Raw genomic sequence first — 26,944 nt, 5'->3', positions numbered from 1 at the left:
GATGTAGTAAGTGACGCTCACTGGGTTTTCAATTTGTGAGGTAAATTTTAGAGCTGGAAGACATGAATGCTTTTTGTTTGTTTGTAGTAGTTCCCCAGTTCTGGAAACTACTACAAAGCAGAGATTAACCTTTGGAGTGCCAGGGAGCATGATCGTGCTCCTCCTGTCTTTCCCCTAAAGTGCCAGGAGCGCTATCGCACGCCTCCTGCAGTGTTCCTATTAGGTGCTAGTAGTTCACTCTTTATTGACGGATGGCACATAAGTGCAGATTACTTATGATGCTGAATGCTTGTAGTTCTAAAATTGACCACTGCCATTTATCTGCCTAATTTTCATATTTTTTTCCCGAAACTGCTGTAAAATTAGCAAAAATGCCTTGGCAATTTTAGCATAGTTCCTAGGATATTGGTTGGCACTCAAAGGGTTAATGTAGTCTATATTTTCTTATATAGCATCTGATGAATATTTGAGCCAATTAACACTTCAGAACACTGGAACAGCCAGGAAAGATGATTTAATTTTTTAATATTTGTTTTATTATGGACTAGTATTTTTGTGGTTTTTAATTTTTTTTTTAATATTTTCATTGATTTTAGAGAGGAAGGGAGAGGGAGAGAGAGAGATAGTAACATTGATGAGAGAGAATCATTGATTGGCTGCCACCTTCATGCCCCACACTGGGAATTAAGTCCTCAACCTGGGCATGTGCCCTGACTGGGAATCGAACTGTGACCTCCTGGTCAACCACTGAGCCATGTTGGCTGGGCTGGACTAGTATTTTAATATTATGACCTGAAATTAATTCTGAAATGTGAAATAGCTGTATTCTAGAAGCTATAACATTAAAATGATTTCAATAGTTTATAATATCCTAAAGATGTTATAATTCTAATTATTTAAAACTATTGACGTACAGTGGGGCCTTGACTTACGAGTGTCCCGACTAACGAGTTTTTTGAGATACCAGCCGTCTCTCCACCGAATTTTTGCATTGAGTTGACAAATTTGAGTTAACGAGCTCCTTAACGAGCTCGGTCTCCGAACAAATTAAACTCGTAAGTCAAGGTCCCACTGTAGCAAGTTGTGATGAGAAATGGCATGTCTACTCCAAGTGGGGGAGTATAAATTGATGCAGGCTCTCTGAAGGGATAATGTGCAATATGCCTCAATTTAATACACACATGCCCTTCGTCTAGCCCTTCTAAGGAACCCATCATGATGAAGTACTTGTATAAATGTGCAAGGATTAATATATATCGATAAAATACCATGTTCATTAAAGTATTTTTAAATAGAGACAAACCATAGGCAACTTTAATGCCTGTGAGTCGGGTCATGAAATAAGTTATGTTTTGAAAAAATGGCAGCAACACTATGAAAAAGAATGAAGTAGATCTACATAAACTAAAATAGAAGACTAAGACAATAAAAAACAGGAAATAAAAAATTATGTAGAGTAGAATGTAATTTTTGTAAACAAAACCAACCAGAACAAAACCCCAATCATACAGTTATGTGAGCACAAACACATCCTTGGCTGTCCTAAATACCAACATGCAAATACTTCTAGAGATTAACAGAATTCCAAAGAGCAGGCAAAGACCACTTACCTATTGAACTTAACTGCAAGGCCCAGGTCAGCAATACAACAACTTCCATTTTTCTTAATGAGAATGTTTTTGCTCTTTAGGTCTCGATGAGCAATTGCAGGCTTCCCTTGGGTGCCGTAAATCTCTGTGTGCAGGTGGCACAGACCACAGGCAGCTGAGTACGCCAGCTTGAGCAGGGCCCTGGTGTCCAGCGTTGTACACTTCAGGAAGTCATAGAGAGACCCGTGCTCATGGTAATCGGTGATCAGATACAGCTGCGTCCAGGAGCCGGTGCCTTTAATGTCTGCGGCTATAAAACCTGGTCGTGGGTGAGTTTCAAGGTTAGTTATCAGAGGTGGCATGGAGAGTAATGAAGGCTCCCAGGGTCATGATACATATAACTCTACAGTTCTGCAATACATTTACAATAATATTAATGATCATCCTGAAAATGATAATAGTATGACTAAGAAAATCACATATCATATAATAACCTGGGGGAGTTATCATCTACATGACTCTTTGAGCATGAAAAACTTATAAAGAAGACACATGGGAAAGGACTCTCAATTTCAAATTGAAAAGTGGACACACTAAAATTAAGTTAAAAATGTTCAACGAGCCAATTCCATGTGCCCATCAATGCCTCCTCACACCTGCCAGCTCTCTGACGAGCAGGTCCATAATGCTGGCCCCTTTCCTTTCCTCTCTCCCTTCAGACAAAGGTCGGCAAAAGTGCTGAGTAGTGCCCTGCCCCCAAACTCATGTCCACCTGGTGCCTGTAAATGCGACCTTATTTGAAATGTAATCAAATCCAGATGAGGTCATACTAGGTTAGGGTGGTAATTCAATGACTAGTGTCCTTGTGAGAGGGAAATGTGGACACAGACATACAGGAAGCAGGAGTGCCGTCTCTCAGCCGAGAGCATGGACCGCTGGTGTCACCAGACCCAGAAAGAAGCAAGGAAGGGTCGTTTCTTCAGAGCCCTCAGGAAGCATGACCCTGCCGACACCTGGATTTAAACCTCAGGCCTCCAAAGCTAAGAGGGAAGGAGTGCCTGTTGTTTTAAGCCACCATTTGTGGTGATTTGTTATGGTGACCTTAACAAACTACTGTAAGTGCCTACTATACTCTTGGCAATGTACTATGCACTGTCTACACGAAGGGAAATGATATAGTAGCTGGAAAGAAAGGCCGGGAAAGCTAAAAGCGCCTGAATGACTCTGCTGTTGTGTAAATAAATGGGGTTGTGGGGTGGGGAGGGAGAAACCTACTAAGCTACATCATATGGTGGTGGTGGTGGCTTAGCTTACAAAAGGCATATATAGTTACCCTAGAAAATTGCTTAAATTTAGCTATAAAAACACTTGGTTTTTGTTAGATATAAGTTAGTCCAATAAGCTGGCATTACTTTGAAATTCTTTGTTTCCTCAGCAGCGTAGTAAATACAGTGGCTAGTTAGCATTTAGAACTCTCAGAGCCCGCACCCCACTAACCCTGTCAGAATATGGAATTGGCTGAAAGAATGTGTACCCACCGAGTATGTTTTCATGGCGCATCAGCACCGTCTGGTAGATCTCCGTCTCACGAAACCAGCTAGCTTCTTCAGTGGTAAAGAACACTTTGACTGCCACCTTCTCACCACGCCATTTACCCATCCACACTTCTCCATATCGACCTTTACCAACTTGCCGAACCATCTGAATCTGTTTGGCAATAGTTCGCTGAACCTTCATTAAAAAAAATGTTTTGAGTTCTTGATGAAAAGAACCTATTAAGACTGAGAAAGTGGTCTGATAGTTCATCCCATCAAACAAGATGGTATATAACCAACTCCAGTATTAAACATTAAATGTATTTAAAAGAAGATGACACAATAAGCAATATATTCTGATATCACAAACTGTTTACAAAAAAGTTCAGAGTAATTGCCTTCCCTGTGCACATAAGCCTCTGGGTGGGTGATCTCCTTCAGACTCTGGGCTGGCCGCCGACTGGCCCTGAGAAACAGAACTAGAGAAATGGTGTCCTGCGGGCAGCCCTGAATTTCCTGCTGTTCCAGGAGCTCTGGAGCATGAGCAGTGCTGTGCTGACACGGCATGCACACACACCACACCACCTCACTCTAGCTGAGCGCAGCCAGGAGAAAACTGCCAGCAGACCCACTGGATCGGGAGAAAGAAGACATGTTTGCTACTTCAAGCCGTTACTCTTTGGGGTGGTTTATTATGCAGTGAAATCTAAATGACAGTTAAAAGTCTCCAGCTCAGTCTCTCAGATGGACATAGTCTGACTCATCATTCCCTGTATTCACATCATCCTCACCCCTTCCATTTCAACTGTTACTTTTATTTATTTTTCCCTTTAACTGCTACCATTCTTTTTTTTCTTACTGAATTTATGGGGGTGACATTGGTTAATAAAATTATACAGGTTTCAGGTGCACAATTCAACAATAGGTCATCTGTATATTGTATTTTGTGTTCACCACCCCCAGTAAAGTTTCCTTCCACCACCATTTACCCCCCTTTACCCTTCTCTACCCCCGCTTTCTCTCTGGTAATCACCATACTGTTGTCCGTGTCCATGAGTCTCTTTTTTCTTTACTTAATCCCTTCACCCTTCTCACCCAGCCTCCAGCCGCCTCCCCTCTGAGACTGCCAGTCTGTTCTCTGTATCCCTGAGTCTGTCTCCACTGTCATTTATCCATTTCAACTTTTAGAATTACTCAACCTCATTCCCGTCTCAGAGCCTTGTGCACGCGCAGCTTCCTTCACTGGTAAGTGCTGCTCTTTTGTTTAACATCTACATAGCACTCATCACAATTATAGTTTCTTATTGTTTATCTTATAGATCTGTTTGAGTTTCACCCCACCCTGCTCACAGGACATAGGTAGTTTCTGAGAACACACTAAGTGCTTTCATTAATATCTTTTTAAAATATATATATATTTTATTGATTTTTTACAGAGAGGAAGGGAGGCTAGAGAGTTAGAAACATCAGTGAGGGAGAAACATCAATCAGCTGCCTCCTGCACACCCCCTACTGGGGATGTGTCTGCAACCAAGGTACATGCCCTTGACTGGAATCGAACCTGGGACCCTTCAGTCCGTAGGCCAACGCTCTATCCACTGAGCCAAACCGGTTAGGGCTCATTAATATTTCTTGAAAGTAATATGTTAATTGCTACCATTCGTGGTCACTCTAAGTTAAACAGAACACTAAGGTCCAGTGTAGATTGTACTTAAAATGGGCCAAATTTTGTGAATACCTGAACTAACTCTATGTATCATTTTATTACAGATCCTTTTGTAATTTTTTCAGAAGTCAGGATTACTGACGTATAACATACACAACAAAATTCACTCTTTTTGAGAACTGCACTTACAAATGCATAGAGTCACGTAACCACCAGCACCACAATTAAGAGAGAGAACATATCCGTCACCCAAAAAAGTTCCTTCTTTTCTCTTTAAAGTCAATCTCCCTTCCCCTCCCGCCCCCGGCATTGCTGATTTGCTTCCCATCCCCACAGCCCTGCCTTTCTGAAAACTGCACAAATGGAAACCTGCGACGTGTATGCCTCTGTGCCTCCATCATCCCCAGAACACGCTGCTCTCGAACCCATTTATGCTGCCGCCTGGGCCAGTGGCTTGTTCCTTCTCACTGATGAGGCAGTCTCCTCTGAATGTATCACCACTTACTATTCACTTACCAACTGATGAACTTTTGGGCTGTTTAAAATGTCTATCTACCATGAACAAAGCTGCTATAAACATTCACATTCAGGTCTGGGCGTGTCTATATAGCTCTTCGGCAAATATTTAGCAGAAGGACTGCTTCACTAGTGTAGAAAGTGAGTGCTTAAGTTTTCAGTCAACTGTCAAACTCTTTCCCAAAGTGGTTGCACCATTTTGCTTTTTTTTTTTTTTAGAAATAAAAGGTACACAGTTATGGTTTATTATTCCAGTGTGCTGGCCACACTGTACACAAAACAGTTCTCTTCAAATATAACCATTTATAATAATAAAAGCATAATATGCTAATTAGACCAGACATCCTTCTGGACAAAGCCAGGCCTGCCAGGGAAGCCCGGGTCCCGGGTGCCAGAGGGAAGCTGGTGCCGGCAGCCGCGGGAAGGAAGGCCTACTCTTTCACGAATTTTGTGCATCGGGCCTCTAATTATACATAAGAAAACATTGTCCTTATAGTAGAGTGAGCTGAAGATGCAACCAGGCCCCGCTATGTGAAGGCTGTGGATATCGTTTTGTGTGTGTGTGACAATTTCTTTTTTATTGCTTTATTTTTTGGAATGTGGTTTTTTTTTAATAATTTCAAGAAAAATGATTTTAAATATGATAATGTTACATGCAATAAACACCAATTATTCAAGAAAAATGATATTTTAAAAAAAATATATATATATTTATTAATTTCAGAGAGGAAGGAAGAGGGAAAGAGAGAAACATCAACGATGAGAGAGAATCATTGATTAGCGATTGAATCCGCAACCTGGGCATGTGCCCTTGACCGGAATCAAACATGGAATCCTTTAGTCCACAGAGCGATGCTCAATCCACTGAGCCAAACTGGCTAGGGCAAGAAAAATGATCTTACATATAATAATATTACATACAATAAACATTAATATTTCAATAAAAGAATTTTAAATATAACAATATTACCAAAACTGAACTAACAAAGTATGATATCACAAACATTGTAGGAAATATTAAAAGTCTGCAAATAACAGGATTACTTCTATTATATTCTAGAATATGTTTTTCCCCTCTGGCTCTATTTTTGTTCATCAGTTTATGTTGTTCATTATATTCCACAAATGAGTAAGATCATATGATATTTATCTTTCTCCGACTGGCTTATTTCGCTTAGCATGATGCTTTTAAAGTCTATTTTGTCGGATATGAGTATTGTTACCCCAGCTATTTTATTTTTTCCATTTGCATGTAAAATTTTTTTCCATCTCTTTACTTTCATCCTGTGTGTCCTGTGTTTTGAGGTGGGTCTCTTGTAGACAGCGTATAGTTGGTCAGGTTTTTGTATCCATTCAGCTACCCTACAACTTTTGATTAGAGCATTTAATCCATTTACATTTAGGGTTATTATTGAGAGGTACTTATTTATATCCATTTTAGTTCTGTATGGCTAGGTTTCTCTCTGTTTCTTCTTCTTGACAATCCTTTTAGCATTTCTTGTAATGCTGGCTTGGTGATGAATCCCTTTAGCCTTTTTTTTTGTCTGGGAAGCTCTTTATTTGACCGTCTATTTTGAATGATAGTAATCTTGGTCTCAGATACTTGCTTTCCATTATCTTGAGTACTTCATGCCATTCCCTTCTGGCTTGTAGAGTTTGACACCTGGGAAATCAGGTGTCAGCCTTATGGGAACTCCTTTGTAGGTAACAGTTTCCTTTTCTCTTGCTGCCTTTAAGATTCTCTGTCTTTAATTTTTGGCGTTTTAATTATGATGTGTCTGGGCGTGGGTCTGTTTGGGTTCCTCTTGTTTGGGGTTCTCTGTGCCTTCTGAACTTGTGTGACTTGTTCCTTTACCAGGTTAGGGAAGTTTTCTACCATTATTTCATCAAACACCTTCTCTATTCCTTTCTCCCTTTTCTGGCACACCTACTATTCTAATATTATTATGTTTCACATTGTCCCACAGCTCCCTTAAGCTGTCCGCCTGTTTATTTTTTTTTCTTTTGGTTTTATAATTGAGTGATATTTTCAACTATGTCTTCTAATTCACTGATTCGATCCTCAGCTTCCCCTAATCTGCTGTATATTCCTTCCAATGTGTTTATTTGTGTTATGTCATTCTTTATCTCAGACTGTTCTTTTTTTCATAGTTAAACCTTTTTCATACTGTTGAGCATTTTTAACATCATTACTCTGAACTCTGTTTCAGATAAATTTAATATCTCTGCTTCATTTATCTCTTCTTCTAGAGCAGTGATTCTCAACCTGTGGGTCGTGACCCCTTTGGCGGTCGAACGACCCTTTCACAGGGGTCGCCTAAGACCATCCTGCATATCAGATATTTTAATTATGATTCATAACAGCAGCAACATTACAGTTATGAAGTAGCAACGAAAATAATATTATGGTTGGGTCACAACATGAGGAACTGTATTTAAAGGGTCAGAAGGTTGAGAACCACTGTTCTAGAGAATTCACTAGTTCTTTCATTTGGGGATTGTTTCTTTGTTTCTTCATTCTGGTTGTCTGTTTGGGTTTGTGATTATGTATTAGGTAGATCCTCTACACCTCTCAATCTCTAGTGCAGGACAGTATTAAAGGCTGTTTCTGACTAATTGGATTAGGCAAAGACTCAAAGCTTCCAGAGACAGCCTCTGTCTACAGACTAATAGGATTCCGACTTGAATTGCCCCAGGCAATCGTGCTCAGGTGTGACAAGAGTTTTTTTTCAACAGGGTGGGGCAGTTGTTTCTGTCTGCCTGGAGACAAATTGTTATTTTTAATCTCTTTAAGTGGCCTCAGGGCAAGGTGTTTTCCAATAGGGTGGGTCAACTGTCTTCCCCCAGCAGGCAAGGCAGATGTCTCTATGGGAAAGATGTCCTCTGCTGCATGAAGGAATGACTCAGCACAGGAAACTTGGGGTGTCTGCCTTCTGAGCTCTATCCCCCGAGTCCCCAGTCCTGGGTTCTGCTCTCACAGCTCCAGTCCACTTCACCCTGCCTCTGCCAGATCACAAGATGGGTGGCTCCACATGGAATTTTTGTGCATTGGCCCTTTAAAAGGGTTCCTGAACTTTCAGCTGCCACTCCCTGGCAGACAGCACCCCACTGCTTTTCACAGAGAGATGTGACTTGGGTACCCTTCTCAGTTCTGGTGTTCTCTGCTGGGGAGCCTAGCATGGGGGTTAGATCCCAGGTTTTCAGTGGCAACTCCCCACAACTGAGATATCTCTCTGGGACTTCAGTTGCCAACTGTGGGTGCCAAGCCAGCCCTTTCTCAACTCTGCCCCTTCTACCAGTCTCTATGCATCTCCACTTTCGGTCCTTGGGTATCAGGGTTCTCTCCTGCGAGTTTTTCATTAATTATTCAGGAAGCCTTTCCATATTTCAGTTGTAATTCCAGCTTGTTCCTGGGAGAATGTCTGTGTGTAGCATCCTCCTATTCTGTTGCCATTTTTTTAAAAGTTAAATCTTTATTGTTCAGATTATTACAGTTGTTCCTCTTTTTCCCCCCCATAGCTCCCCTCCACCCGGTTTCCACCCCACCCTCTGCCCTTGCCGCTCCCCCCACTGTCCTCATCAATAGGTATATGATTTTTGTCCAGTCTCTTCCCAATACCCCTGCCCCCCTGAGAATTGTCAGTCCACTCCCTTTCTATGCCCCTGATTCTATTATAATCACCAGTTTATTCTGTTCATCAGATTATTTATTCACTTGATTTTTAGATTCACTTGTTGATAGATGTGTATTTGTTGTTCATAATTTGTATCTTTACCTTTTTCTTCTTAAAGGATACCTTTCAGCATTTCATATAATACTGGTTTGGTGGTGAGGAACTCCTTTAGTTTTTCCTTATCTGTGAAGCTCTTTCTCTGACCTTCAATTCTGAATGATAGCTTTGCTGGGTAAAGTAATCTAGGTTGTAGGTTCTTGCTATTCATCACTTTGTATATTTCTTGCCATTCCCTTCTGGCCTGCATGGTTTCTGTTGAGAAATCACCTGACAGTCGTATGGGTACTCCCTTGTAGGTAACTGACTTTCTTTCTCTTGCTGCTTTTAAGATTCTCTCTTTGTCTTTTGCTCTTGTCATTTTAATTATGATGTGTCTTGGTGTGGTCCTCTTTGGATTCCTTTTGTTTGGGGTTCTCTGCGCTTCCTGGACTTGTAAGTCTATTTCTTTCACCAGGTAGGGGAAGTTTTCTGTCATTGTTTCTTCAAATAGGTTTTCAATATCTTGCTCTCTCTCTTCTGGCATCCCCATAATTCGGATGTTGGGATGCTTGAAGTTGTCCCAGAGGCTCCTTACACTATCTTCATATGTTGGATTCTTTTTTTTTTTTTTTTTTTCCGGTTGGGTGATATTTGCTTCTTCGTATTTCAAATCTTTGACTTGATTCTTGCAATCCTCTAGTCTGCTGTTGGATCTCTGTATAATATTCTTTATTTCAGTCAGTGTATGCTTAATTTCTAGTTGGTCCTTGTTCATATCCTCGAAGGTCTCACTAAATTTATCGGTGATTTCTAGAAAATTCTTGAAAAACCTTATAAGATCGGTTTGACCTCTATATCCAGTAGTTTGCTTTCCTCCATTTCTGTCATTTGTGACTTGTTTCTTTGTCTCCGCATTTTTTATGCTTCCCTGTGTTGATAGAGTGGCTTTCTGTGCTAAGTGTCCTATAGGGCCCAGTGGCGCAGCCTCCCCAATTACCTGAGGTGGACACTCTGGGTGCACCCCTTGTGGGCTTTGTGCAGTCTTGTTGTAGTTAAGCCTTGACTGTTGTAGGTATCACTGGGAGAATTTGACCTCCAGGCCAATTGGTTGTGAGAATCAGCTGTGTCTACAGTGGGAGAACTTCTGTGCTGAAGACACCCTTCTGGGGCAAGACTTGCTTCAGTGGGGCTTTGGTGCTCACTGAGTCTGCCCCCTGAGTGTGTCCCTTATGGATCTGAGGAGTTGTAATCTGGATGGTCCCACTCTGACCACTGGCTCTTGGATCTCTAAGGAGGTGCTAATTTAGCCTCTTCCAGAGGCTACCCAGCAGGAGTTACAGAAAGAGCTGCAGATTCCTCTTCGTTTGGGATTTGCAGGTGCCCAGATGAGGCCCAGCTGTGAAGCAATGCAAGCTGCTGTGGGGCCTTGGGCCTTCTTTTGGAAGTTCTGGGTCTCTCTGACCCAGCTGCAGTTTGTTAGGTAATTTTCAGATTGCAAAGGGCCAGGCCTTTCATATGCAAAAGCCTCTGCGCAAAGCTTGGGTGGGGTGGGGTCTCAGGGAATCAACAGGGCGGAGCAAACAGCTATTGCAGATCCTCAGTCCTACCCTAAGAGGGCCCGCATCTCAGTGTCCCCCAGTAATCGCTGCAAGCACCTCTGAGAGAAAGCCACCCTCGAGTTCCGACCGATGCCAGACAGTCCAGTTTCTCCCTGTATGAGTCTGGGTCCCCAGAGATTCGCCCGGAATTGGAGTTCAGAGCAGTCGGGATCTTGAGACTCTCTCCCGATTGAAAAAGACAACCGTGTCCTCAGTTGCCAGCCCTTTCTGCGTGCACCTTCATACCTCTGCACTTTACTTCCGCACCTCCTCTGAGTCTCAGTGTGCTTTTCTCTTTCCTTCTAGTTGTAGAATTTTCACTCAGCCAGCTTTCCTGTGGTTCTGGATGATGTCCGTTTTGTCTTTTATTTGTATTTTTGAAGTAGTTGTGCGAGGCAGCAATTTCTGGTGTTTACCTATGCTGCCATCTTGGTTTTTGTTCTGTTGCCATTTTTAATCCCCATGGATATTTCTATTTTGCATTTTAATCAGCAATGTTGAGACTGCCAGTTGACATCCACAGTCTTGGCCATATTTGTGGATGTGCAGTAGCATCTTATTGTGCTAGTTTGTGGTTCCCCAATGATGCTATCCTTTCATATGCTTATTTGCCATTCTCATATCTTCTCTGGAGAAGTGTCTATTCAACTCTTTTGTCCATTAAAAAAAATGAAATTGTTTGTCTTATTACTGAGTTGTAAAAGTGCTTTATATATTCTGCAACACAAATTTGTGATTTGTTTTTTAATTTTCTTAACAGTGTCTTCTAAATAAGACAAGTCTTACATTTTGAGAAAGCCCAATTTATCATCTTGAAAACTGCTTCATGCCTTTTGATTTCCTAAGAAATCTGTGCTCAACTCAAGGGTCACAATGATTTTCTGAAACGTTTTCTTGTAAAGGTTTTATACTTCAACTTTTGCATTTAGGTCTTTGATCCATTTCAAGGTAATTTTGTGTATGGAGTAAGGTAAAGATTGAGATTCACTTTACAGCAAACAGATGCCAAATTTTTCCTGTACCATGTTGCACAGACGATCTTTCTCCCACTGAATTACTCTGGCACCCACATCAGTTGGTTACATATGTGCATGTACACTTCCGGGCTCTCCATGCCGTTCACCGACACTCCCCACCCCTTATTTTTATGCAGCACCATGGTGGTTACATGGCTTTACACTAAGTCCAGAAATCAGGCCGTGAATCCTGTTTGTTCTTCTTTGTCAAAGTTGTTTTGGCTCTTTTGGTTCTTTATATTTCCATATTAAATATCAGAGTCAGCTCATCAGTTTTAGGAAAACTGACATCTTAATGCTGACTCACAGACAGGATATACATCTTCACTTATTTAGGGCTGTGTTGATTTGTTTTGGCAATGTTTTCTAATTTTCAATGTACAAGTCTTATATAATTTTGGTAAGCTTCTTGCAAAATATTTAACTTTTTTAATGCTACTTCTAGTGATACAGCTCTTATAATTTTAATTCCTAATTGTTGGTGTGTTTTTTTGCCAGTGTCCATGAATTCAGTAATTGTTGTAGAATGACCTTGTATTCTGATGGACTCACTTATTGGTTGTCTTAGCTTTATGGTATCATCCTTGACGTTTTTTACATAATCATGTTGTCTGTATATAAAGACCATTTTACTTTACCTTTCCAATTCAATTACAGAAATTATTTAGTTCAGTTAAGTGAGAGATAAATGTATTTAAACAAGTGTAATTAAACAAATAGCTACCTGAATATCTGGTGTTTATCTTAAGGGTCCTCTCGATCCCTAACCTTGAGTATTTCCTTACATATAACCCTCTTACAATTACTCATATATGGTATTGCATTGTGGGAAGTGTCTTCTTTGTGAAGGTCTGTGGGAGAAACTTACTTTTGAGTTCAGAATTGGAATAGTCGAGGAGTCACACACCTGATTCGCCTTCAGAATGGCTGTTAAAGCAAAGCTTGCAAGCTAACTCCAGCACTTATGTACCACTCCATGACCATACTTCCTTTCCTAACCTTACTTGCCTATTTTCCTTGTTTCATATTTCTTATTTTTGACTAATTTTATCTCGCATTACTGCAGCCATCTTTCTAACTAAGAAGGAAAATACATGTGCAGTCATAATCCCAAGCCTGTCGTGACCAGGCACCAATCGTAACCATGCCCATCATCCTGTCACCCTGTCGTGACCACACCCCATCACCCTGCTATGACCACGCCCCATTACCCAGTGAGGACTCTGCTTCCACAGATGCCCATCTTACCAGCAAAGGCAGCCCGGAGCCGCTGCCAGAGCTCTGTGACTGGTCAATGAGGTCTTTCAGGGACTCTCCCGCGGGGATAAACGCTTCATCCTGCTCCAAGTCACGATTGTAACGACGTCTGCTTGAGATGCTCTTGCAATAATGTCTTTTCAAAAAGCAGAAAATAATCTACATTAAAATCCTAAAACTATAAAATTTAAAGGTTGTCAACAGCATTCTCCTTCCTTCAGACAGGATCATATCAAAATTAGCTTTAGCCCAGGATAACATGCCTCTCCCAACAGAACCTCCAGAAGTGGCTCTGCCATTCTAACCTGAGTGCTGCTGGGACAAGCGGGAAAGCCAAATAAAAAGAATAGCATGTTGATGTGACTCCACAAAGTTTTAGATTACATATATATATGTCTACAAAGTTCAGAAAGGATATATAGCAAGTTTTAACTAAGGCGAATTGTTATTTTTAATCTCTTTAAGTGGCCTCAGGGCAAGGTGTTTTCCAAAAGGGTGGGTCAACTGTCTTACCCCCAGGCAAGGCAGATATCTCTGTGGGAAAGATGTCCTCTGCTGCATGACAGAATGCCTCAGCCCAGGAAATTTGGCGTGTCTGCCTTCTGGGGATGTAGGAATATAAACTTTCTACTTTACACAAGTATTTTCATTTGAATTTGTAAGTATACTAGTTCATTTATGTATCAAAATGAACAATAAATATATTTCCATTTTTTTAAAAAGAAAAAAGAAGGGTATGGAAAAGAAATCAAACAAGTCCTCTTCATTCACTCTGATATTTTTGAAGGCTTCTCTTTTTAAAATTTCAAATTATGAAATATTTCAAACATATAGGAAGGTAGAGATTTGACACTGTGTATACCATTTACATTTAATAAATATTAAATACTATAATTATTTTAGATCTATTGAAAAGAAATAAACATTAGGAATATCTGAAGCTCCAACCATTTCTCTGGTAACTCCACTGCTCTCCTGTACTCCTAACAAGTTCTATCCTAGAAGTGATCGTATCTTTCCAATAATGTAGTTATACTTTTACCATAACTGTATGTATTCATAAACAACATTGTTTCTCTGGATACAAATTTACATACATGGCCTGCTGTAGTAATAATTTATACCTTGCTTTTGAGTGAAAAAAACAAAACAACCCTCATGTTTTACATATTTATTCATGCTGATACCTATTAAAAAAACAGCTCATTTTTTTGAAGCCGTGTGTCAGGCATTATTCTGTGACTCACTTCATCTTTACAAAACTCCTAAAAGGTAAGCACTACATTCCCATTTTACAATAAGCGACCAGTGGCCCCCAGGCTCATCTGCTGAGTGGCACAGCTGGCCAAGAGGAGAAGTTAGGATCTAAACCCAGAGGCCAAATCAGAAATGCACGGTCTTAGTCATTACTATTTTGACAGGGAAATAATTTAAAGGACACTTAGTAATTCGCTTATGAATTTGCTACAACTTACTCTGCTGCCATATTTTAGTTATTTCCAAAAGTTTGTTAATATAAACAGGGCTGTAAAAACCATTCCTGGGCCTGTCTCTTGTGCAGATGCATAACATTTCTTGAAGGGACACATACCATACTTTCAGTTTTGACACCCACCAAATTGCTCGCCTTTATACTTCCACCAAGCGTGCCATCTCCCAAAGCCCACCACCCACATTCCACCCTAAACCGGAACTGCCACAGTTCTGGCTTTCGCCAGAAGGCTATGAAACAAACGGTAACTTGTTTTTGTTTGATTATGAGGGAGGCTGGAATTCTGTTTTTCACTGAACTGCCTATTCATGGTTTATGCACATTATTCAATTGGGGTGATTTATCTGTTTTTTTTTCTGATTAGTTCATAGTTCTTTAATCTTTGATAATTATGTATTCTAACAGTTTTCTCTGGGTTGATATTGTCATATCATTCCATTTATGGTGTTTTATGTCAGTTTTTAATTTTAATGCTGTCAAATTAAATTCATCAAACTTTCCTCTTTTTTGATATATGCTTTTGTGTCCTATTTAAGACAACGTTCCCAACCCCTAATGTCATAAATACATTTTCAAGGTTTAAAAATTGAGATTCTCTCACTAGTCCTTTAATCCATTTGCAACTTATAGTACAGAACAAAAATCTGAGACTAAATCAAATTAAATTATTTACCATATGAACATATTTAACCATTTTTATAATTTTATATTTATAACTTAATATGGGTAACTGACTCAAATGGTTTAAAATTCAAAAGGCACAGAAGGGTGCACAGTGAGAAAGCTTCCTCCCGCCACCCCTCGGCCCCCGGCTTCATCCCCGAGAAGGACCTAGAACTAGAACTAGTTCCAGTGTCTTAGGTGACCTTCTGGAGACAGGATACTCAAACAAAAACACACACACTGGGGCTCATGCCCCTTGCTCTTTTTCCTTCCAGAAATGGTAGTATACCACATCCTGCTTTCTCACTTAGCTTTCTCTCTGAGGGGTCATTCCATAGCAATGCATAAATGGCCTCTGTTTTCTTTAATGGCTAAACAGTATTTCATCATATGCCTGTTAACCACTCCCTTACTGGTAACATTTAGATTGTTTATAGCTTATCTTGTCCCTCAGCTGTTTGAATTAGAGGAGCTAACAATCTTGGGGTTTAATTGCCAGGTGCGTCTCATAAGCAAAGACAAAGAAAGGCCTTTTCCCATCCTAACAGTCTTACTCCGCACACAGCTGAAATGAAAAACATTTCCAGCATATCTGCAGTACAAGTTAGAACTGAATTTGGAATTTTGATGGAATGCTCTACTGACTTGAAGGCTACACCAGTTATTATCTCTCCACCACTGTATGAAAGTGCCCATTTCCACACACTCTCATCCACACCCTTGTTACAAAACTTTTAGAACATTGTTTTTAATTTTATCAAAGTTCTTTCTGTATTTGTCTATTTTTAAGTTATATATAGCAGGTCCTCAAATAACGTTTCATTGTAGCATTGATGAGATGCCACAGGAACTTAAAACTCTTTTTTATATCAATTAGTCTTTGGTAAAGCTGATTTAATTATACTTTGTTTCACGTACAAGTCACAGAACCTATGGACATTACGTGAGGACTCACTGCAGTTCTCTGTGGCTTAGTAACCAAACAACAGTTCCTACCCATCTCATTTCATCCTTTCCCATCCATTCTGCACTTCTGGAAATCAAACATTTTCAACTTTTCTAAGCTGATTTGCTTCACATTTACCTTATTATCTATCTATATAATAGAGGAATATGCAAATTAGCCTGGACAGGGTAATGTCATGACCAGAGAGCAGGGACCTGAGGCTGCATGGCGCCTGGCTGGGACAAAGGACCTCAGGCCACGCCCCCTGCCTAGCGGGGCTTTATGGGGAACCCCAGGCTGCGCCCCATGCCCCAGCACCGGGCCGGGGGACCTCAGGCTGCGCCCCACGCCCCAGCACCGGGCCGGGGGACCTCAGGCTGAGCCCCACGCCCCAGCATCGGGCCGGGAGACCTCAGGCTGTGCCCCACACCCAGTGGGGCTTGATGGGGGACCTGAGCCTGGCCCTCCCACCCGGTGCTGGGTTGAGGGACCTGAGGCTGTGCCCCCACCTGGCGCTGGGCTGGGGGACCTGAGACTGCGCCCCCTACCTGGAGTGGCTTGACTAGGGTGGGGCCGGCCAGGTCTGGGTCTCCTGTGTTTTGGAAGTGCATGTGGGTGGTGGGCAGGGACTTGACTCTAGGTCCTCCGTTGAGCCCCAGACTCTAACAGGAGGGAGAGTTTCATATACATTTTACTAATTTTCTTTTATCTCTGACACTTCTATTATAGAGAAAGGGCAAATAGCAATATTAAAATATTTCCTCTAATTAATTCCCTTTTAATGTGCAAGAATTTCATGCACCAGGCCACTAGTTTCTAAATAACATGCTTATGCTGACATTTTCAGTTTTTCAGTCTTAGGCTTTAACTACTGACTTCAAACTGTAGAAGATGAGAATTTAACTCAACATTTAATACCCTCAGCCCTTCCACAAACAGAAATACTTTTATCCTTAGATCCTCCCAAAAATGGTCATAAGCACAGTACTTGTTCAGGTCAGCATTCAATGTCTCCATACCGAGGACTAGGTAAACTCTGTCCACACGTGGATCTCACTGTATACCATGGTTATTTTTTGCTTTCCTGCAAACCCTCCCCCCACTCCACCTTCAGGACACAGGCCAAGATTCACTAATTTTGGGAAAGAGTAGAAGCAAACCCTGCTGCCTCTAGGAAATGTGTAGGATACATTTCCCTGCTCCCACCAGACAAAGAGCCACTGATGCTGAGGAAAGGTCAGAACTCTAAGAACATCTCCTTAAGGTCTAGCAACACAGAAGCCTGCCCTGAGGACCAGGCATTCCCTCCGCCCCTTTCCACCCGTGCCCCACACCGTGAGGAACAGCAGGTGACTCTGAGAGAGAGCCAAAGGATGAGAGAGAGCCTTGCTGTGGGCAGGTGTGCAGCAAAGGCAGAGTGGGTTAGCGGAAACAGAGAAAAGCCCCTGCACCCAAACCTCGGCCCCAAGCAGAACATAACATCAGACTGTCTGCCCCAAGGGCGTGTGAAACCTGTGATGCACTGAAGGCACAGGCCCAAACATTAGACAAAGCCCAAGGCCTATTCACCTCTTAACCAACTGACTCACAACCCAAAACACTCATGTCAAGAGAAGAGGCATGCCCGTTTTTAGGTGTGTGTGTATTTTAAATCTCAGTCTATTATTTTAAACATGATGTACAACATTCAATCAAAAGTTATGAAGCAAGGAAAAGCAGACCACTGTCGGGAGGCAAGGCCATCAATAAATAGGACCAGCCTGAGATGACTCACATTGAACAGGTTCCTTAAAATAACCACAATTAAAATGGCAAAGCACCTAGCAGAAAAACAGGACAAGCCTTTTCAAAAGATGGGAATTTTCAGCAGAGAAATGGGTAGAGTCAAATGGAATGGCTAGAAATAAAACAATGTCAAAGATGAAGAATTCCTGTGACAGACTTGTCAGAGAATGGACACAGTTGAAGAAAATAAAAACTAGCTAACTTGAAAACAGAACAGAAATCACCTGAAATAAAAAAAACCCCAAAGAGGAGTAAGAATGAGAAAAACTCAATACAGAATAAAAGAGCTGTGGGATAATATCAAGTAATCTAAAATATGTGTAATCAGAGTCTCAAAAGAAGAGACAGCTAAAGGAACAAAGTATTTGAAGTGATAATAGATAGCAATTTTGCAAAATAATGAAAGACATCAAGCCATACATTCAATAAGCTCAGTCAGTCTCAAATGAGAGTAAATACCAAAAAGGAAACACACATATCCTTAATATACTGTAGTCAAATTGTTTAAAACCAAAGAGAAGGAAAAAACCTTAGAAGAAACCATGAAAAAAAATTACATACAGTGGACCAAAGATGAGAATTATGAAAGAAACCATGTAAACCAGAAGATAAGGAATTCCAGTGGCCAGTAGACCTACATGCAAGAAATTAAGAGGAAGTTCTTCAGACAGAAGGAGTACACCAAATGAAAACTTGGACCTAAAACTTAGAACTAAACAAATAAATGGAGGGTGATGAAAATGATAAAAACGAACACGAATATAAAGGTCTTTTTTCTTAATTGTTATCACTTTAAAGCTGATTTGCAGCTTCTTTTTTAGGTACACAATAAATGTTTATCATCCTTTTTATAATATGGAACATTACTTAGAAATATTTTTTGCAATTACTTTAGTTTCAAAATAATGCATTTTTCATACTGAACTGAGTGGGACTAAGATATCCTCTAATGGCAGTGAGCATGTTGGGCCTATTAGAAAGCTGGAAGTGGACTTTGTATCTGATAAATTAATCTGTGATACTGCTGCTAAGCACACATTCTGGGTCAAGGGGAGGTTGATGATCATCAACAAAACTTAATGAGTATCTACTGTGTGCCAAAGATAGAGACACACCAATTCATCATGTTCAGTATTATTTTTTAAATATATTTTTATTGATTTGAGAGAGGAAGGGAGAGGCAGAGATAGAAACATCAAAGATGAGAGAGAATCATTGACTGGCTGCTTCCTGCACACCCAATGGAAATCGATCCTGCAACCCGGGCATGTGCCATGATTGGGAATTGAACTGGCGACACTCAACCACTTCAAGTATTTATCACTTCAAATGGCCAGGGCCACTATGTTCATTCTTAATACTTAAACAGAAAAGTGTTCATTTATCAGCTAGCCATCATCACTGTCAATGAACAAGTTAATCTCTGCTATCACTGAGGTTCCTGTACAATGGGAAAGGCAGACTTTAGGCAAATGATTATAAACAAGTAAGCAAATGAAAAAATGTTAGGTGGACGTAGTAAATGCTTTAGGTGTGGATCATGGGCTCTACCCAGTTTTTTAAGGTAAAAGAAATTGCTTACAAAAAAGGATAGGAATTCCACGTCAGAGGAAAGTACGAAGAGCTGCCAGATGGAACAGAAATGAGAGCTACTCCAGAATGAAAGGAGGTGACAGCTAGAGAGGAGGTTCTGGAAAAGGTACTGATTTTGAGGACTATATTATCATGAATGTAAGTCAGATTCAAGAAGAATAAATTTGCAAATTTTTCTGGATTGGAACAAGAGTCATCAGAAAAAAAGTGAAAATATTAATGAAATACATAAACGAGTAATCTCAACATGTAGTAATATATACCCCTCTTTAACTTTAATCTTTTATGGCTTGCTATAGATAGAAATTTGTGTCTTGTTAAAATTGAGCTAAATGTAAATGGTTCATTAAATTACTAATCTCTACTCAATAATTGATCTTCAAGTAAATAAATCTAGTACATAAAATTCAAAAGTTAAACACACAGAACAGTCATTAGACTCTCTGTAATAGTTTAATACTATAAAGGGAACCTAAAGGAACAGTGTGTGTGTTGTGAGCAGAGTGCGGGCGCGCGCGCACACACATGCACACACACACACACACATGACGGTTTGAAGTGCCACAGCTCAATAGTACTTAGTTTTTGTTGTTGTTATTATTCTTAATCCTCACCCAATAATATTTTTCCATTGATTTTTAGAGAGAGTATAAGGGAGGGGGACAAACACACGGAGAAACATCGATGCGAGAGACACACATGGATTGGTTGTCTCCCGCACATAGCCTGACCAGGGCCAGGGATTGAGCCTGCGACTGAGGTACGTGTCTTTGACTGGAATCGATCCCGGGACCCTTCTGTCTGTGGGCCAAGGCTCTATCCACTGAGACACACAGGTCAGGGCTGGAGTTCTTTTTATTTTATTTTTTTTCCTTTTTTAAAAATTTTTTTATTTTTTTTATTTTTTCAGTGTCTTTATTTATTTTATTTTTTAATTAAATCTTTATTCTTCAGATTATTACATTTGTTCCTCTTTTTTCCCCCCATAACTTCCCTCCTCCCAGTTCCCGCCCCACCCTCCGCCCTCACTCCCCACCCACTGTCCTCATCCATAGGTGCACGATTTTTGTCCAGTCTCTTCCCGCATCTCCCACACCCCTTTCCCCCCCAAGAATAGTCAGTCCATTCCCTTTCTATGTCCCTGATTCTATTATGATCACCAGATTATTTATTCACTTGATTCTTAGATTCACTTGTTGATAGACGCATGTTTGTTGTTCATGATTTGTATCTTTACCTTTTTCTTCTTCTTCCTCTTCTTAAAGGATACCTTTCAGCATTTCATATAATACTGGTTTGGTGGTGATGAACTCCTTTAGCTTTTCCTTATCTGTGAAGCTCTTTATCTGACCTTCAATTCTGAATGATAGCTTTGCTGGATAAAGTAATCTTGGTTGTAGGTTCTTGGTATTCATCACTTTGAATATTTCTTGCCATTCCCTTCTGGCCTGCAAAGTTTCTGTTGAGAAATCAGCTGACAGTCGTATGGGTATTCCCTTGTAGGTAACTGAGTTTCTTTCTCTTGCTGCTTTTAAGATTCTCTCTTTGTCTTTTGCTCTTGGCATTTTAATGATGTGTCTTGGTGTGGTCCTCTTTGGATTCTTTTTGTTTGGGGTTCTCTGCGCTTCCTGGACCTGTAAGTCTATTTCTTTCACCAGGTGGGGGAAGTTTTCTGTCATTATTTCTTCAAATAGGTTTTCACTATCTTGCTCTCTCTCATCTTCTGGCACCCCTATAATTCTGATGTTGGTATGCTTGAAGCTGTCCCAGAGGCTCCTTACACTATCTTTGTATTTTCGGATTCTTTTTTCATTTTGCTTTTCTGGTTGGGTGTTTTTTGCTTCTTCGCATTTCAAATCTTTGCCTTGATTCTTGCGCTCCTCTGGTTTGCTGTTGGGAGTCTGTATAGTATTCTTTATTTCAGTCGGTGTATGCTAAATTTCTAGTTGGTTCTTTATCATAACATCGAGGGTCTCATTAGATTTCTTGAGGATCTCACTACATTTATCGGCGGCTTCTAGACAGTTCTTAAGAGACCTTAAAAGTGTGGTTCTGAACTCAATATCCTCCATTGACAGTTTTGTCCTGTTTCTTTGTCTCCGCATTTTTTATGCTTTCTTGGTGCACCCCCTAGTGGTCTTTGTGCGCAGTCTTGTTGTAGTTAAGCCTTGATTGTTGTCGGTAATACCAGGGGTGATTTGACCTCCAGGCTAACTGGCTATGAGAGTCGGCTGTGTCTGCAGTGGGAGAGCTTCTGTGCTGGATCTCTAGGGCGGTGCTAATCTAGCGTTTGCCTGAGGCTATCCGGCAAATGGCTCTGCGCAGGGCTTGGGCGGGGCGGGTCCCTGGGGATCTACAGGGCGGGCCGGATCGAGCAGTTATGGCTGCTCTCAGTTCCGTCCCTAGGGGCTCTGCCTCACAGAGTCCCAGCAACTGCTGCAAACCTCGGAGAGAAAGTTGCCTTCGAGTTCCGACCGAAGCCAGACAGTCCCGCTTCTCCCGTTTGAGTCTGGGTCCCTAGAGACTCGCCCGGATCTGGAGCTAAGAGTCTGAAACTCCCTCCCGATTGAAAACAACAACCGCGCCCTCCGCCGCCAGCCCGCTCCACGTGCACTCCGCACCTTAGTATTTCACTTCAGCACTGCGCCTCCTCTGAGTCTGGGTATGATATTCTCTTTCCTCCTAGTTGTAGAGTTTCCACTCAGCCAGCCTTCCTGTGGTTCTGGATGATGTCCGTTCCGTCTTTTAGTTGTTTTTTGAAGTGGTTGTTCGAGGCAGCAATCTCCGGCGTTAACCTATGCCGCCATCTTGGTTTCTCCCTGGAGTTCTTTTTAAATGTTTGTTAATTTCTATTGTTGTCTTCATGCTCATTGCCATTAATCTCACCCAGTACACAATTCATCTCAGGTACTATAATAGAGTTCATTTCCTAAAGTTTGAGTTGGATCTTTTAAAATATCTTTTATGTCTCTAAATGCAATTATAATAACTGTTTTAATTATTTAACTATTTAATTATTTAATTTATAAATATTTAATTTATATATTTATATATAAATTTATATATTTAATTTATTTAATTATTTAATTAATATAATTATTTAACTATTTTAATTATTATGTCTGCTAATCCTAAACTTTGGGTCAGTGGTACTGACTGCTAATGTCCTCTCATTCTAGGTTGTATTCCCCGCTTTTTGCATGCCTGGCCATCTTTGACTGAGTAGCAGATACTGGGTTTTACCTGTTGGGTGCTGGCCATTTCTGTAACTGTGCACATGCTCTTGGGCTTCATTTGAGAACGCAGCTACCTGAAAAAGGCCTGATCCTTTGGGGTCTTGTTTCTGAGGTAGGACCAGAGCCACGTTCAGTGTAGGTCTACTTACTCCCCAATACTGAGGCCAGACCCTCTCAGGACTCGAACCAGTGCCTGGGGAACTGTGGGTTTTCAAGCCTCAGAGCTGGTGGGAGAGACCCGATTCCCAGCCTTGCATCGTTTCCTCATCCGTGCTCGCTGATCAAGACTCAGCTGCATACTTGACAGGAACCTTCTGTGGGTCTCCAGCCTCTCTGCAAGGCTCTCCTCTCTAGCTCTGTGCTGTGAGCTCCAAGCTGTGCTACCCACCTCTCTATCCTTCCATCCAGACTGCAGGGCTGCTAGGGCTTCTCCTGTGTCCTACAGCCAGAGTTCTCATGCCGGATGCCTGGGCAACCATCACCCACCTCGCTTGTTCCCTACTTCTCAGGGACCAAAGTCCTTCACTGCCCAAGGGGCAGCTTAGTGTGAGGGCCTCACTGACCACAGACCTCCCCGGACAGTCATCTGCCCGGGCCACTTCATGGGACATTCATGTCAGCACGGCTAGGTTTTCTCCTGGGCTACATGGATTTCCCTGAGAAGAATCTTCCCATCTGTTGTCTTGCGGGTACAAGCCTGGTGATGGGGTTCTGGGAGGGTTGAGGATCCACTAATCAGTACAAAATGTTCACGTGACCTCCGCGTTTTCACTATAATACCTCACCCTCCATAGCAGGGTTCCACAGTTGAGAACCTTACTTTTGTTCTTTTGGAGAATACACTTCTAGCCTTCTGTTGGGGAGATGGTAGGGGAAGTCACGAGTTATTCAGAATAGGAGCAGGGAGCTCGATGTCTGAGGCCTGTGAAGATTCTCACCTGGGGACGCATGCCATGCTGACCTCCCTCCACAGGGCACAGGCCTGGCCCAGGGACCAGCAGGACATGGCAGAAGTGAGGATGGACTTTTGCGTTAAGACCAGCGATTTCCAACCGTTTCCATCACATGGTGCATAAACTAATTACTAAAATTCTGTGGCACACCAAAAAATGTTACATTTTTTGCTGATCTGAAAAAAAAATTTGATAAAAGTTGTAGGGCGTGGCAATAGGGTTAAGCCTTTGACCGACCTGTTAGCAAAGCCACAAACAAGTCTCAGTTTAGAGGGCACAGTCCTCTTAGCATAATTAGGCTTGACCTTATGACACTCCCTAGATCTTATCTGGGAAGCTAATGGGCTGCCAAAACAAGTGAAACTTACAAGAACATTGTAACTATGGTGACCACTACCTTGTTTACCTCTGGCTATAAAATAAAGGCTCAGCTTGCCTCTGGATCTCTCTCTGTGGCCTCAGCCAAGCACAGGAAGATCCACCTGGACCAGTGATGGCCACCCTTTTGAGCTCGGCGTGTCAGCATTTTGAAAAACCCTAACTTAACTCTGGTGCCGTGTCACATAGAGAAATTTTTTGATATTTGCAACCATAGTAAAACAAAGACTTATATTTCTGATATTTATTTTATATATTTAAATGCCATTTAACGAAGAAAAATCAACCAAAAAAATGAGTTTGCGCGTCACCTCTGACACGTGTGTCATAGGTTCACCATCACTGACCTAGACCCAGCTTATTCTCTTTGTCATTTCTTCATCCATTTGCCGCCCTCACTCAGGCTTTCAAACCCTTGGCTGAGCTGGCTCGGAACAATAAGTCTGATTCATTCACACCAAATGGCTATTGTTGTGTTGGCTGCTGTCAATTTCCAATTTGACAACTTAAGAGAAAAGAGGTCCTTGCCTGACTAAATGGTCAGGTACTGCGTTTTAAACATTCTTGCGGCGCCCCGTGGAAAATTGTTGGTCTGTATCATGAACACCCCTGCCTTCCTCCACCGTACGGTCTCAGGTCACTCCCTCTGCAGGGAGGCAGGCCTCTGAAGTAGCTGCGAGGACTCATGCAGTTCTATGCAGAGGCTCCCAGAGAGGAACAAGGTCGCCTGCCAACTTCTGTGCCTTGGAGGTGAGCTACCTTGGGAGGTGCTCTACCAGCTCCAGCCCAGCCTTCAGGTGGGATCCTGAACCAACCAGACAAGTCACTCAATTCCTGACCCACAGAAACAGTGAGGGATAATAACTGCTGTTTTGAGCCAACAAGTTTAGGAGTGATTGCTTTTGTTGTTGATCCTCACGGGAGGATATTTTTCCATTGATTCTTAGAGAGTGGAAGGGAGGGGGAGAGACTGAGAGAGAGACAGACAGAAAAACATCGATGTGAGAGAGAGACATCCATTGGTTGCCTCCTGCACACACCCCAACAAGGGCCGGGATTGAGTCTGCAACGGAGGTTATATGTATGCCTTAACCAGAAATGAACCCAGGACTCTTCAGTCCATGGTTTGATGCTCTATCTACTGAGTCAAATCAGCTAGGGCTAAGAGTGATTTCTTCATGCAGTATTAGATAGCCAACACAGCCTCTGACTTTCTAAAATGACTTTTAAGTAATTTTCTTGGTTTTACTGCCACTCTGCTTCACTTCCAGGTAATTGGGACTACCAATTCCTGAGCTTCTTGGGGAATTCTGTAGTATAAACTGGCTGCTTCCTGGCTATCAATTTCTAGCCTGGGATTACAATATTTTATGTCTGCAGTCACTATTCATCCACATGTTTCATAGGTCCCAAAGATTTTGCTGTTACTTCCCGTGCTCCTTGTACTAGTTGGACAAAGAAGTTAAAAGCTATTGCTGTTGGGTCGGGGAGCAAAAGTATGTAAGTAGTAGGCCCAAGCTGCCTCTTACCTCAAAGACTGACTAGCAAACGTTTAAATCCTTGCCAGTATAATAGGTGAAAAACAATCTCAGTATGATTTTAATTTACATTTTTCATGTTATGGGCATTCTTCAGTCATCTTTTAAGAGCCACATGTATTTCTTTCTGGATAAATATGTTCATCTTTGTGGCCTATTTTCCCAAGGACTTGCTAGATGTTTTTTCTTTTTGACTTAGAGAAGTTCTTTATATTTGAGAAATCCATTCTTTGAAATATGAGCTGCCAATGTTTATCACTGATAGTCGTCTTCTGATCGTTTATGGTGATTTCTGCCACATAATAAAGTTTTATTTTTGGGTAGCTGACACCATCAATATTTTCTTTTTTAATTTTAAGGGCTTAAAATTTTTTTTAATTTACTGATATTACAGAGAGGGGAAAGGCAAGGGAGGGGGAGAGAGAGGAAGGAAGAGAGAGAGACATTGATTTGTTGTTCCACTTATTTGTGCATTCATTGGTTGATTTTTGTATGTGCCCCAACCTTGGTGTATTGAGACTGGACGATGCTCTAACCAACTGAGCTCCCCTGCCGTGGCCTAAGGATTTTATTGTTTCTACATTTTGTGTCAGACTCACAAAGGTCTTCAACCTCTGAGATTATTTTTTAAAATTCCTCCATGGTTTGTCCTCTTACTTTAATCATTTCATTTGTATATATTTAGCTCCAATCTAATTAAAATTTATTTCCATGTAGGGAATTGATTCAACTTCACTTTCCCCCCAATATAGCTACCTACTCCCAAGTCTACTTATTAATCCATCTTTTCCTTAACGATCTGAAATGTTGCCTTTATACTAAATTTCCTTATATAGTTGTATCTATTTATGGGTTTAATAACCTGTTCCACTAATCCCTCTGAATTTATATGTCAGTAAGATAATGTTTCATTGTTGAAGTTCATGCCTTCCTGTTATTACTCTTCTCTTTTAGCAACTTCTTCTGAAATCATGACTGAGTAAAACAATTCTTAAGCCCCAAATAACTAAAGAATAATAATATCACTGGTTCCGTGGAACTGGGTTTAAATATTCAGATATAAGAAAGTTGAATATTCCATAAAAAAGAAAATCATAACTACTCATGAACATAACAAGTATAAAGTTATGTCTAATTAAATGATTGGTAGTGAGATCCTCTTTTACCTTAAAGAAAGTGCTCTGGCTCAGTGGATACAGCACTGGTCCGTGGACTTAGGATCTCGGGTTCAATTCAGGTCAAGGGCACCTACCTTGGTTGTGGGCTTGATCCCTGGACTCATTCGGAGTGTGTGCTGGAGGCAACCAATCGATGAGATTCTCTCACATTGATGTTTCTCTCTCTCTGTCTCTCCTCTCTCCCTTCCACTCTCTCTGGAAAGCCCTCTGGTAAGGATTAACAACGACAAAAAAGAAAAGTATAATACAGTTAATTTAAGGAGACAAACAGAGAAGACAAGGAATGGCTTCT

General features: G+C 41.2%; 1 protein-coding gene across 5 annotated transcripts in view; it reads right to left on the bottom strand.

Moving 5' to 3' along the window:
- The window catches only part of BMPR1A (bone morphogenetic protein receptor type 1A), a 191,842-nt gene that overhangs the window by 6,422 nt on the left and 158,476 nt on the right, over positions 1 to 26,944 (bottom strand). For all 5 annotated transcript variants that reach the window (XM_059662046.1, XM_059662047.1, XM_059662048.1 and 2 more), the window contains 3 exons: positions 12,882 to 13,026; positions 3,128 to 3,320; positions 1,611 to 1,908 (listed from right to left, as the gene is read on the bottom strand). In XM_059662046.1, the coding sequence (XP_059518029.1) occupies positions 1,611 to 1,908; positions 3,128 to 3,320; positions 12,882 to 13,026 (636 nt within the window). The remainder of the gene's footprint in view (positions 1 to 1,610; positions 1,909 to 3,127; positions 3,321 to 12,881; positions 13,027 to 26,944) is intronic.

This window comes from Myotis daubentonii, chromosome 13 (genome assembly GCF_963259705.1).
Source record: "Myotis daubentonii chromosome 13, mMyoDau2.1, whole genome shotgun sequence".
Taxonomy (NCBI): Eukaryota; Metazoa; Chordata; class Mammalia; order Chiroptera; family Vespertilionidae; genus Myotis; species Myotis daubentonii.
This window is presented reverse-complemented; position numbering and strand designations above follow the sequence as displayed.